Genomic DNA, 15,092 nt, shown 5'->3' on the forward strand with positions numbered 1-15,092 from the left:
ATTACTTCTACGAGAAAGAAAGGTAACAAGCAGAATTTTGAAAGCGTCCAATCCATTACACTTACTCCTGTTTTCTTCAAATCATATGAAACCTTTTTAGCTGAATAGTTGAAAGTTAAGCTAATTCTAGATTTTGACCTTAGGCAATTCGACAACTTTCTAAATCCATCACCCACTACCTTGTTCTACTTACGGACACAATATGTAATAAACTCGAAAACCTGATAACTAGCTTAATATTATAGCAATGGACTTACAAAAAACTTTGGATTTAATTAACCCCAATATATAAAAAATAAAAAAATTACAACACAAATATCCTCCAGAGCCATTGCTGGCACATAGGGCGTAGATTCGACGTTTCAGTTGCTGGGTCTTCTTACAGGGACAAATCGGGATAACCACAATACATTGGTAGAAAAACTATTAACTGAAATTCGAATTGACTTATATTTAAATAAAATAATTGAGCCCTTCCTTTCAAATTGAATACAAGTAGTCAAATACCTAAACCTATATTCAGATCCTAATTTGCAATGCTATGCCCCATTGAGCCTTTTAAATCCAATTTTATAGCTTCCAATAATAAAGAGCCTTATTGTTGATTGCTCGGATCGATTAAAATTCATTGATGTTCTAACTGCGTTAGAAATGTGTTATGAAATTTGGTTAAAAATAGCCCAATGGAAATTGTGGAAGAGATATCATATGAAGCTGTTACGAATGACATGACAGTCAGTCATCTTAAGTTAGTAATTCTAACAATCAATTTCCCTAAGACTCCCCCTTCTTTTCACTAACTCGATCACCCCTGAAATGTCAGTCCGTACTGTGCATTTACTGGGTGTTACCATCTCAAGCGATTTAAAATGATATTACCAAAATATTGATATTTTAAAACACGCAAATACCGAATTCTCCCCCTTCCCAAATTCCTTACAAAAATTTAAATGTCCTAATTCGCACAATTTGAGAATTTTCCTCTCATTTGTACGCCCAATACTTGATTACACCTTTCCTGTTTGGTATCCGGGAATCACCAGTTAACTGTCGGGCAGAATAGAACCAGTCCAATTAGGGTACCTGAGAATTATCTTGAATGAGGGTAAAGCCCCTTATGTCTCCCTTCTTAGGAGAGCCAATTTGGTCACCCTCGAGGAAAGGAGATCAGAAATTTCCCAACTTTTCGCCAATAGTGTCTTCCATATATCTCAGACAAATTCATTTTCCCTATTCAATTTCCCCCTTCCCCCTTAGGCCTCACCTCCCTCCTTCTTGTTCAATAAAATCCCCCTTTTTATCCCAACAAAAATTTCCACTAAAAGATATGGAAGAACTTTCCTCCTCTACGTCATTGATATGTTAAATAAGTGAAATTCCTCCCTTCTTTCCTTACCCCCCCCCAGCCCTCAACTACTTTTTACCAATGATTGTGTAAATTTTATTTTACTAATTTCGAACTTCGAGGGACCTTAAGTGACTTTCAACTTTCTATATGAAATTTCCCTTTTTACTAAATTCCTTCAAAACGTTTACCCAAGAGTTGGGCGATTTATAAGTGAAAATGTATTTACACCTGTAAATAGTAATCAAAACGTACTCAATGATTCCATAATAATAAACTGCTTCTTCTCCCACAAAAATTTTCAAGAAGATCGTAGTCAGTCAATGTGGAACTCTTTTTTTCCAAGACTTATCCAATCCTAAGCCCATGTCTGCTCCTTAAAGCTTTAATAGAAAATTTCAAAATTATAATATTTCAAGAAAAATCTAAGCTTCTCCTAAAGAAAATAAGTGCTAGAAGTTTCAGCCGCTCCACAGAAACAATGTTTTTTGCTTCTTTTTTTTCTTCAGCTTATATTGCAAACGCAGTTTGGATGAAAATTATAAAATAAGAAAAATAAAATAAAAAGTGGCACGAAACAAAACTACAGCAAACAGATTCAGATATTTATTAGGAAGTCCCCCTTCTTGGATGGGTTTTATTATTTGATAACTAAGAAAATAATTATTCTAGTAGCAGCTACGAACGTGAAAATTGATTCTAATTATGTATTTTAAATAAACACACCGTCAAACCGAATTGTCAATGAGAATGGATGTCTTTGGAACTCTTATAAATCCATATATGCTCTGACTAAGACTTGAGCCATTTATTAGTGAAAATGTATTTATATCTGTAAATGGTAATCAAAATGTACTCAATGATGTCATAATAATGCAGATGCTTCTTCTCCACGAAAAGTTTCACGAGGATCGTTGTAAGTGAATGTGGAACTTGCAGGTAGGCATTGAGATAACCTCAGCAGTCACTACACAAGGGACATTTAATGCAGCTAGCCATCCTCTTATTAGACCACAAGTGTAGACAAGAAGCTAAAAATCAATTAAATTATTTTATAATAGAAATCTATACAAAAATCAATAATGTATGCAAATACTCTCGTAATGCTTTAAAACTGCGACAGCATCATCATCTAAAAAAAAAACGATTTAAGATTCTTGTGACCTGTAATGATTGGATGGATGATTTCCTAAAAGCGATGTGTTAAATAGCTCGTGGTAAACAAACTGTAAGTAAGGAGCTACACGGGCTAATAGTAACTCAAACTCTAGAAAGGGGGTTTTGACAACAATACATACACCAAAGGAATTAGCTTCTTATGGTGATTTTAAATATATAAAATTCACTAAGTTAAAATTTACCCATTAAAAGCTATGAGCCCGACAAAATTAGCCTGACTTTCGAAAAGGGAGAAAACAACCATAAAAAGGCAAGTTATCATGAAGGAAACTGAACCATCAAAATTCACGTATCAGAGAACCCAGTGCTTCTCTGGAGTGGTTGCAAGCTCTTATCTACAAAAAATTTGAATTTAGTATTTTTTTTTCGAGAAAGAAGATTACGGATACGTGTTTATTTGTTTGTTTGTTTTTCCCAGGGGTTATTATTTCGAACCAATAGTCTAAGAAATCTGAAGGTGAAGAAGGCCCATTTAAACTGAAATTAAAAGTTCTAGTGTCCTTTTTAAGTATCCAAAGAGACTGTACCGCAACAAAGTGGCGAAAAATAACTACAACTTTGTCCCAGAGACGGCCAAGTTGTTACTGATTGAAAATTCTGAGACGATCAATCGTTTTCAAATAATAAAAAAAAACTATATACTGAGCTTCCCAGCTTCAGAGGCAGTAGTACCACGCAGTGTGGCACATTCGTAAAAAAAAGGTCACGTAGTCCTTACAAGATAAACAGTTAATATAGACATTTATTTTAAAGCCTCATATACTAATTTTATTCATTTGAGACTTGGAAATATTATGTGTAGTTCCGCATCAGCCATTATAGAGGAGGACCGGTGGATCCTTTTGTAGGTGAGGGGGCATGCTTGAAACCTCAGAAAGAGTTCTTTTATGCCGAGATGATATATTGCGGAGATGATAGTTAATTTTGGATAGCTATAGTTTATTTCGGAAAGCAGTTAGTCGCTCTTTTTTCTCGGAGCATTGCTGTGCAGGAGTTAAATTTTAATTACGAGAATCAGCTTTAAGGAAGCGGCAATCTTCTAGTGTAATCCCGGATACGCTATTAAAAACGAACAGAAATCAAATAAACAAATCAAACAAAATTAAACAGTGACAATAAAATCTAAAACGAACAGAAATTACTCCGTATATGCGGGGGGCTGCCCCCTCCTCAAACCCCCGCTCTTTACACTCAACTTCAATTTTTTGTCCTAATTCTTTAAGACTGTTTGCTCAAACATAAGGGCTTTGATTTAAAATAACAAACATTTTTAAGCATTTCAAACTGTCTAAATCACTTCAAACACTTATCATAAGTTTTTCATCTTATTGTCATTTGACTACCATGTCAACTTATGGGCCGTTTTAGTAGAAGCACACCGCTTCTTTCTGATTCAAAAGTACTTGAATAGCATTGCTTAAAACTAGGTAATTGCAGCACCGTTGTAGCATTGCAGTCTGTTTATTTTTTATGCGCCTGAAAATGTTCATTATCCTTTTGAAAAGCTATTACCAAGTGTTATCCCATAGGGTCTTTCTTAATACCAAGTTATACCTATTTCTGTTGAGGCTGTGCATAGTACCATTCTCCATTTTAAATCCAAGTCAATCAATTTAGAAGGCATTAGTAAAACCACTTACGTGTTGATTGTAATCAGTCGTTCTTCTATTTACAGTTGCTTTTTCAAATGTCACAGTGTCGCTCGGTGGTACCAGATAACACATGACCTTCTAGGCAGCTCATCAACAACTGATGAGGATATGACAGTGATTTCAGCAACAACGGAATTTTTACAGAAGATCTCAAGGGACAAGTCCCTATAATTAACCTTTTTATTCCAGTAGTGTTCATCCAAAGTGGATGATCCTCAAGTCACGCCAGTGAGCAGAAGGATAAATTTCATCATCATCATCGGCACCGGATAGCTTCCAATGTGGCACTGTCAGCTGTATTTTAAAGCGAGGCAATGCCCCATTTTCCAGTTCTTCGTGTAGTCCTAAACCTGGTTCTTGTAATCTTAGCAAAGTGTGTGAATATCTTTTAAAGCCTTTTGTAAATTCTAATGTTAGACGAGGGACAAATAAATTTATGTTTCAGAAGAGTTTTGGTTGTCAGCACACCCGTAGGGTTCTGTTTTCTCTTCCAATCCAAGCCACAGTATAAGTATATACCAGTAGCGAAATCTTTTTCCAAACATGACACACATTTCATAGCGCGCAATTACACTCTGAGCATATACGTAAGAGCCATAGATAGACTCTGAGCATATGCGTCACAGCCATAGTTTAGGTTGCTACTTAGTTTTTCATTGGAAATATTTGTCATTGCGTGTGAGCAAAGGCAGGGTCATGAATCTTACGTGGTTTTAGATCTGTGTCATAAATTTTCAATGGGGTGTATAGGACTTTTGGCTATTGTATATTACTTTTAGTGTGAACCAAGCTTCAAAAAAAGAGGTGATGGCCTATAAAATGTCCAAAAGTCTAAAAACTATAACTCAAGGGTTGTAAACCCCCCCCCCCCGCCCCTGAGGCAAGGGCTGTAACTTATGCAAGTTGCCCATTATTAACATATAAGGTTTTAGTGAAGGGGTTAGTCGTATAAACTTTGGAGGAGATCATTCGATTGGAAATCGAAAGTTCCTTGTTCCTTTTCTAAGAGTCCAAAGTAATCAATAGCTCAAAGATCGTTTTTCTGTACGTCAGGTTGGGGCGTTGATAATAAATTATCAACTGAGTTATTGACAGAGGAAATGTAGCTAGTTTTAGGAGTAGACTCTAATCTGTGTTCTGGTGAGCATATTATTCCTTAGCAATTTTTTCTCTAGGGCAACTTGTCATATTTTTTTTATTATTCTTTAAGGCTGGTGGTGAGAAAAAGGAGATTGTGGTATAAAAGTTTTGTGAGGAATTCTAAAAGGCCATACTTTCCTCAAGGCGAGCGACTCCTCAAGGTCATCCTGCAGCTCCATGAAAAATCCATCATCACGCCACTATAAGGCTGTGTAGGTATCCTTCCTGGAAGCAAGGACAGAGGAAGGAGATTATGACAGAATGGACATCCCAACCACCTCACAAACAAGAACAGCTACTAGCTTTTATACCCAGCCTTCCCTCGTTGGGGCAATTGCCTCGTGGTTGCACAATAGTTTTTTTGTCTGGCCGTGAACAAAGTGTAGTCCTCCCTTACGGGGATTCATCAGCTTTTTCCTTGATTTCCTGTGGAACACCTCAAGGGACTAAATTAGGTCCTTTAGCAGTTTTAATTGTTTTTAATAATATTTTACCAAATTTCGACAAATCTGTTACAATTGCTGATGATTTTACATTACTTAACCTTTGTCAAACATCTAATACCTTGGATGCTACACTTGACTCACTCATTAACAATTTAAAGAATGATCTTGAGAATCTTAAACTGAACTTAAGCATACCCAAAACCAGTTTCATACTATTCTCCTTTTTTAAAAATATACCCCCTATCAATAATAACCTTTGCATACTAAATTTAAATACGGTTAAAGTGCTTGGTCACTTCCCACTTATTTAAATCTGGTTGTTTTCTCCTTAAATCTTTCTCCCTTCTTAAACGGTTCTCCATATCAATTCAGAACTTAAAATAATTTATTGTTAATATATAAGACCCTGTCTTGAATATACTTGCTATGACTAGCACCCTGGGTTGACCAAAGATTAATGTTCTAAAATTTAAAGTATTCAAAAAGAGCAATAAAAATTATACTCGGGACGTCCTATACTACATACGATGAAGGTTTGGCTAGACTTGAACTTACTCCATTGGAATCACGACGTCACATCCTTACCATGAACTTTGGTGACAAGTGCCTTAGTTCTGACTATCATCGACGTTTTCTCTCCCCCCCCCCCTTTGAAAAAATCCCCCAACCCTTCCTAATACAAGACTCAATGCTCGTAGATCTCCAAATACCCAACTTGACTTGTGTCCCCAAATGTTGATTATGAGGTATAAACATTCATTTGTTCCTTATTTTGTTTCCCATTTGAATAATTAATATTACTTTTTGCTTTATTTTTCTCCCCTAACATCTGTTTTATCATTGTAATTGTTCTGACGTGCTTATGCTAGCTTTTGTTATATTTTAGCCAATAAATCATATTCTATTCTATTCTAATGCACATCTGAAAATGCATAATTTAGGGTTGAGTTAACGTTCCTGGTGGCCATTCGTGCAACATTGGGATACTTCTTACAATTTGTGCGTGTAAAATTCGGCCTTGGTGACTGAATTTTTCAAAATCTGTTTGGACTTTAGTAAACAAGTGGCAGAAAACTTGCCACCGAGATAGAGTCACACCCACTTAGTGTGTATAGGTAAAGCCATGGTTAAGCAATTGTTTTTATGCTTAAAGTTAGCAATTCCGCAATAAAATTTACACATTTTTAGTCCATTAAAATTCAGTTATTGGCTACCGTCATGATTGCAGCAGTATCTGCAACCTAGTAAAGAGCGAACCATGGGTCATAGTAAGCCAAATCATAAGAAGCATTTTCTAAGAATGAGAAACAATTTCCAATGGACGTTGATTTAGGAATAATAATTATTGTTCTGTTTTTGCAGAATAGCAATTTTTAATTATTGAAACAAATTTTTGAGAATTCCAAACAAGAGCCAGAACCTCTCGAAAATAACGTCAAATGGAAATAAGAAGCACAGTACTGAAGTTGACATCCCTAAACTGGAGTTGACATCCCAATCTTCAACAGTAAGGAAAGTCGCATTTTGCATGTGTCGCACTATGTGTCTTCTTTTGTTCTTTTTTTTTCCCTTGGGTGATCGTATCAAACCAATGGTCATAGAATATTGGGAGAGAACTCGTTTGAACTGAAATCTTAATATCTAGTCCCTCACTAAGTAACAAAAGAGATCAAGCTGGACCAAAGTGCCGTTTTCTACCCACTTAATCCCTCAAATATCAATTTTTTCCCAAAGAGGGCCAAAGGGCCGAGTAATGCAAATTCTAAAATAGCCAATCCCTTCTCATGGTTAGGAACTTTTATTGAAGGTTCACAGTTTATCATCTTCAAAATCGAGGATAATCGCATTTTTAGCATAGCTAGAGTAACAGTTGTGTCTCCAATTTTCTTCTTTTTCCCAGAGGTGATCTTACTGAATCAAAAGCCATAGATAATCATTGATTTTACATTGTTACATTAATTCATTTGTTCTAAATTCGTATGCATAGGTTGAAGTATGTACTTACCCAGGTCTCTACTCAAAGACATGTTTTTGTTGGAGTATCGTTTATTTCAATAGCTTCACGGACGATTTGATAGTTCCTAGGTCACTGAAAGTACTGAATGGCTAGAATTTTCGAAGATATCGTAGCTTTTGAGCTAACTGAACAGATATCAAACCATTATCCAAATTTGAGGTTTTTTAATGCACTCCGTTTGTTGCCAAAAACGTTTTCCCAAGGTTTGATACGTTCTGCCATAGCACTTATGCTACTCTTAAAGACAGCAGATGAACTATCACTTCACATTCGAATCCCTAGGAATTTTGTCGAATGATCTGATAAAAGGGTATTGAGTACGTTTTGAAAGTTCCGAACTATCTTAAATTAATAATTTAAAATTATTTACCAAAAGGCCAACTAGGCCCGGGCCTAGGGGCACACAATGCCAGGAGGTGCAAAAAATTATCACAGAGCGATTTTTTTTTTTTTTGCAAAACCTGGACTGGTGTGATTTATCTTCAAAGTGCCAGATGCATTCCGCCGCTACGCAAATCACGCCTCAGAAATCATGAAGCTTGCGAGTGAGCTATTGAGTATTTATCCCGACTATCTTGAGCCTAACAGTGTAGATAGATACTTAGATTTGAAACCCTTCTTAATACCCCCAACGTACAAATATTGGATTCTCAAATTAGTATCATAAGTGAACAAAAAATTGTCACTATAAAGATTATTTTCGTAAGGAAAATTGACTTCCTTCGTATGGTATAAATACTGAGCGGCAAAAACACTTGGGCCTAGAAGTGTCAAAGCTTTAAATCTGGTCCTGTGGACAATGGTAGAGTGACATACAAATTTTCATCGAATATGACTTATGCAAAGGGAGGTGGAAAAAATCTACTCCAGAGGCATAGTTAGGCATGTAAACTTCATAGTTGTTACTTACCCTGGAAGATTTGTCAAGATACTGTCGTCCATTTGACACTTTTTCAAGCATTCTAAATTTACTGTCTTGCAATACATAGACTCCCTGGTGGTTCGTTCTGAGATTGTCAACTTGCTTTTTAAAAACAGCCGTCCAAAAATCCTTGCATAAAAATTTGATAATATCAAGCTCATCCTTGAAGCGGGGCAAGTCGCGAGTAAACCTACAAATGAATATCAATTATTTAGTTTTTATATCGATTCAATGAAATGTAAAGGAGAGATAAAGTTTGGTGCGTTTAAAGTTGCCAGGAGGAAAAATTGTTTTTAAATAAAAGGATTTCATGTTTACCTTGTGAAATAGTAAAAGCTGAAATTCTTAAGTCGGCTCAATCTCTCGGTAATTTCCTTATCTGTAGGATGAAGAGTGACATTGTCTAGGTACGAAGATACAAGACGAGAAGAAAAAAACTGAAAGAAACTTGTGAGACGGCAAATATTTTGGCAGGAACCTCCACTAAGCTGTCCTCCTTTCTGTTTTCAGGAAGAAAAATGAAACAAAGAAAAGAGGCTATGGCAGCCTTTTCAACAACATTTTTCTTTTTTTAAACCATTTTTGCAGGATTTTTTAAACTAATCTATCTGCAAAATTCTTCTTTTTTCAATTGGAACTCTAGCAGAATTGATTGTATTTTATTGTATTATATATTTATGTTATCTAGCGGGTAGCGGCCTTTAACCTTTGCAATGTCTGGAAAGTGCGGGAAATGTTAACTGAAATTGATTTCCTAACGTGATGATAGAAAATAATAGTGAAGATATTGGGTAGACTGATGGGAGCAACACTGGTGACAGTGGAGTGGAATCATGCTTACCCGATCCTGAAAGTGATACATAAGCATTAGGACCTAGAAATCGAGGTCTTCCGAGTTAAGCAGCGACACAAGTAACAGCACAGGTAAAAAAAAATGCCTACAATCTTAAAAGTGCCCTAACTTTTAGTACTTAATTAGTTTTTCACACCAATCGGCCAAGAAACTTTTACGCCAATATCAGTAAACTTTAATTAATGATAAGTAATTAAGTAGAGGCAGCTACTGAGAGTACTTGAATGGGTACTAATAAACTCAAAATTGCAAAAATGAGGCTTATGAGCATCTTTTAGAAGCAGATTTAAGAAGCAGAACTTTAGTCTCTGTTTCACAAAGGTAATAAATGTTACACGAAACAGATAGCCTATTGACAAATGTAACATTCCATATAATACTGACGACGATAAAACAAAATTGTTGAAGAAGTAGTATACACAGGCAGTATTGAAATTTAATAGGTGCGAAAAAATCTCTCTCGAAGGATTTTCTGAGTGTTTTGTGGTATCCTATATCCTTTCAACTTTTACATTCCATTCCATTTAAGGTTAGATCGCACACAAATTAAACATAAATGATTTCTACACTATCTTTTAGAGAAAACAAGCGTTTATACTTGGATACTTTCTGTCCCAGTTCAAAAATACACTTGATTTTGCTCTCTGGTTTACTTAGAATATCACTTTCACCACTGGTTTTGGGTGAAAACTTCGTTAAGTAAAGTCGCCTGTCTTCTTTCTTTCGCTTGTTTTGTCCGGATTTAAAATTTACGTACCTAACCTTTTCAAACACAGACAATTTTATTTGTTCATACCTAACTTGTTTTCTTTAATATAACTCAAGTGGCTAGTTAACGACTATCGTGCTCTGTAGAGACAGAGAGAGACAGGACAAAGGGGGTACTGCTGCCCTGTGCCTTTGCCACCCAGATGGTTTTCGCAACAAAAACGACTAATCGTTAAGGACCATCGTGTTCTGCAGAGACAGAGAGAGAGGACAAAAGGGGTACTGCTGTCCTGTGTCTTTGGGGTTCAAATAAGCCTCCGTATTTAGTAGATATTTATTTGTCGAATCAAAAGGCAGATGGTTTTCGCAACAAACAAAACGTACTGCCAAAAATAATGGGGGAAAACTGTACTGAAAGACATGATAGAAAAATTATAATACTTGCAATTATTAAACATATTCAAACGCAAAACAATCTTAACCAATGCAATTTAACTTTCTTCATTTTCATAAATAGATTCAGCATTAATGTAAAAATGCACTAAACAAAAAGTTTGGAAACAATATAAACATCAAAAGAATGTCCATGATATGCTGATTCCAAATATGTAAAATTTAGTAAGCTTCAAAATCTCATCAAAAGTTATTGTCAAAAGTAAATTTGCGAAATATCAGAAAAGGGGGAAACATCCCCTAAAACTGATGCGATCTGGATGAAAATTTTATCATCACATTCTGAATTGCAAAACTTTCTTGCAGATTTTTCAAGCAAAGGTGGATTAGGAGGATTCATAGGTAAATCTTTGAAGAATTAAATAAAAAAAACAAGTTTTTTTAACTGAAAGTAAGGAGCGACATTAAAACTCAAAACGAACAGAAATTATTCCGTATATGAAAGGGGATGTCCCCTCGTCAACGCCCCTCTCTGTACGCTAAAGTTTGACTCTGTCTCACAACTTTGTTTTTTATAACACTAAAAAACTTTAGCGTAAAGAGCGAGGCATTGAGGATGGGACAACCCCTTTCATATGCGGAACAATTTCTGTTCGTTTTAAGTTTTAATGTCGCTCCTTACTTTCAGTTTAAAAACCTTGTTTTTTTTATTTAATTTCTGATCGTTTTTTAGTTAATGCAGCTTTTATTTTGGCTCACCTTCATTGAATAAGTAAACAAAATTTGCATAAAAATTTGACTTCTCTTTTGCTAAATGGCTGTCTCTAAATTTGGTTCTGACGTAATTTTCAAATTAGCTTACGTAACGAACTTCTATATTCGTATATTTTTCTTCTGGCAAAAAATACAAAGTTGCAGATTTTTGCAGAAATGAGCTTGAAACCTATGTAATAGGGTTTTCTCATACGCTGAATCTGACGGTGTGATTTTCATTAAAATTCTTTTACTTGTAGGAGACGTTTCCCCCCTCTTTAAAAAATCAGGTAAATTTTCTCAGGCTCGTAGCCTTTGATGAGTAATACTAAACTTTATTGAATTTATATATGTAGAATCAGCATTATAAGCCCATTCTTTTGATACATTTATTAACATCCAAATTCTGGTTCTAAAAGTTTCAATTACTATTGAGCCGTATCGCTTGTTTTTTTTATTGTTTTTTGCTATTACGTATATTTTATTACGTATATTAGGGGGTTCTCCCCTTAGTCCCCTTATTCCGTATATGAAAGGGGCTGTCCCCTCCTCAACGCCTCGTTCTTTACCCTAAAGTTTGACTTTCTCACGACTCTATTTTTTTTTAAACAATAAAAAACTTTAGCGTAAAGAGCGAGGCGTTGAGGAGGGGACAGCCCCTTTCATATACGGAATAATTTCTGTTCGTTTTAAGTTTTAAAGTCGTTCCTTACTTTCAGTTAAAAAAAACTTGTTTTTTTTAAATTTAAATCAAAGGGGATGTCCCCTCCTCAACGCCTTGCTCTTTACGCTAAAGTTTTTCATTGTTTAAAAAAAATAGAGTTGTGAAAAAGTCAAACTTTACCGTAAAGAGCGAGGTGTTGAGGAGGGGACAGCCCCTTTTATGTACGGAGTAATTTCTGTTCGTTTTAAGTTTTAACGATGTTCTTTACTCTCAGTAAAAAAAACGTGTTTTTTTTATTTAATTTTTGAACGTTTTTGAACTAATGCAGGTTTTGATTTTGGCTCACCGTACATGAATAATTAAAACAAAATTTGAATATTAATTTTACTTTTATTTGGTTAAATGGATTTCTCGAAACATGTTCAATTTTATTTACGAACGTTTTTATTAGTGATATAGATACGTAACTTAAGTATTCACGAACTTCTATAAGTTCCATATCAAACTTCTATATTCATATATTTTTAATACGTAAGTTCGAGAATTCGCCCCCTAGTCAGAACCTTGCTCTTTAAGCTAAAGTTCAAATTGTATTCCAATTCTTTAAAAATGACCCCTTAATCACAAATGCCGTTAATTAGAAAAAATAGCTCTTATGAAAGTACTAAATAATCTTTGGCTTAAAGAGCGAGGTATTGACTAGGGGGTGAACCCAATCATATACGTAATGTTTTCTGTCGTTTTAAGTTTTGATGTTGCTCCTTACTTTCAGTTGAAAACTTGTTTTTTTTATATATAATTTCTGATCTTTTTTTAAATAATGCTGGGAAATCTGGCGCCCCCTTCATAGCAATGTCCCTTCCCCCATGAAAACTTCCTTCGTGGAAAGATCTTCCCACATAACCCAAGACCCCCCCCTACCCCCACTACCAGAAAAAATCCCCCTGAAAACGTTTGTATACTTCCCAATAACCAATACTATATGTTAACATTGGGTAAAGTTCATAACTTTCAGCCCTCCCCCCAGGGACTGTTTTTAGTTTTTTCAGAATGTGTTTTGGGAAACTTATCTAAATGACTAAATTCAAATGAAAAAGTTATCAGTGAATCGGATTGGAAAAATGAGTACATTATACAATTTGGATGACACACCAAATAGTAATGGTGAGATTGAAGGGAAGTTCTTTGACAAACATTTAGGAGTATGTTCCCAGTGGAAACTTTAGTTTAATGCGTTGTTACTTTTAATTTGGAATATGAGTAATGTTAATTATTAATGACTAAACTATGAAAAATATGAGTGTCAATTCCTTAATATTCATTAATTCTCATAGATTTGGTCAATTGCCTTCATTTTTCCCAATTTGACGATGATTGTGCAGGAATTAATACAGTAAAGAATAGCAAACCGTAATTAACTTAGCTGAAACAATTTTAGGATCTCAAGAACCTATCCTTTTTTATGCAACATGAAAAAATTATACAAGTGCCATTTTCTCGCCTCAATATCTAATCGATGCTTTTTAGGAGGAAGATGAGCATACTATAACTAGTGATAGGAGTCTTCAAAAATGTTCCAATTCTAATTTCAATTCGACCTCGATGTCTTGACTCCGATACAATTTCAAGAATACTGATAACAATATTCAAGAACAGCTCAACATCTAGAGCACGCACAAAAGTAAGCAACTACTTTCCAGATAAACTGTGCGATATTTTCAATACAGTAGTAGAGCCAGATAAATTAAAACTTTATGAATCAGCAGAGACATCAATCCCAGAAATCTCCGAAAGTCTCATTCACCAAGCTTAAAAACTTTCTCCTATCAAAGAAAGTCATTTCTGTAAGCGATTAGTTCATTTTCTGTTCTTTTCTGTAAGCCATAGTAGGCTACATCAAGATTAAAGTAATATATGCCATCCCCCTCTCTACACCACCCTAAAGCTAAGGTCACAAAGACTGCTTGAATCAAACCGATAGATGTAGAATATTGGAAGGCTCTTACAACTTAAAATCCAGAGTTCTAGTGCTTACAAGTTGGAATTGATTGGAGGTCAGGGACTTCTCCTTGCATTTCAGGCCAGAAGTCCCACCGTGGCAAAGTACGTTTTGAGATCGGAAGTAAAATTAGTTATTCCAATGAGAAAGATTTCAATTTGCGAAAACTATATTTCTGGATGCCAACCCCCCTTGAATAACTTAAATATAATATTATAAAAAAAACATATATTAAATACAAAAGATATATTTTTAAATCAGACGGTTCTTGGTAACGAACTGTAGGTAAGGAGTGACTTGGCTCAAAAGTCTATTCGGTGGAAACTTTTGGAGAATTAAGCATTTTGAATAAATCAATCCGGGGACCACAAATGCGTCTATTCAAAGAGGTAGAGTGAGAGCATTCATAAAAAATGGAGATATGGAAGACAAATTTGGAAAAAGTTTAACATGTTTCCAATGTTAAATTCATACGCTCAAGATAACATAGAAGCAAACAAAAATATATTTGTTGAACACTTGAATGCTTTGTTAATCCATTTCCCAAGTTACTTTGATGATCCTGTTTTGCAAAACATGCGTGAATACAGAATCCACTCATCAACGAAGAAGATGGTAAATTTGATAACAAGTAATAAGAAAGAAAACTGGATAGAATTAACTTGTGGTACTTCTTTAAAACAAGAATTTCAGAATGCATCCCTGATTCAATTTTTGCAAGATATTATGAGTCAGGGAAAGCGAAATTATTAAACAAAATAACAAAAAAAGAACATATAACAAATACTACAAGTTTTCAATAAACAACTCTGTCCCTAGAGACCTCGATGAGGTCTGTTTTAAGGTTAATTCTAATTATAATTTATTTTTAATATTAAATATACAGAACTTATCTAATCTAAACTAATAATGATTAACCACTTAAATACGCATTCAAAAATACTCATTTTGGCCACCTATATTATATAACTGGAGAGTAGTCCCTTTACCCATACATTCCCAAACAAAATCCCTTAACTCG

The 15,092-nt window shown here is 35.0% G+C and overlaps 1 protein-coding gene across 1 annotated transcript in view; it reads right to left on the bottom strand.

The window, feature by feature from the left end:
* Nucleotides 1–2,156: 2,156 nt before the first annotated feature.
* Nucleotides 2,157–15,092, bottom strand: part of Trs33 (trafficking protein particle complex subunit Trs33) — a 32,864-nt gene continuing 19,928 nt past the window's right edge. The window contains exons 3-4 of the mRNA XM_089090229.1: nt 8,690–8,891; nt 2,157–2,376 (exon numbers count right to left, since the gene is read on the bottom strand). Coding sequence (XP_088946355.1) covers nt 2,248–2,376; nt 8,690–8,891 — 331 coding nt within the window. The 3' untranslated portion in view covers nt 2,157–2,247. The remainder of the gene's footprint in view (nt 2,377–8,689; nt 8,892–15,092) is intronic.

Source organism: Artemia sp. Qi Xiang Cuo, chromosome 6 (genome assembly GCF_049724085.1).
Source record: "Artemia sp. Qi Xiang Cuo chromosome 6, ASM4972408v1, whole genome shotgun sequence".
Classification (NCBI taxonomy): domain Eukaryota; kingdom Metazoa; phylum Arthropoda; class Branchiopoda; order Anostraca; family Artemiidae; genus Artemia; species Artemia sp. Qi Xiang Cuo.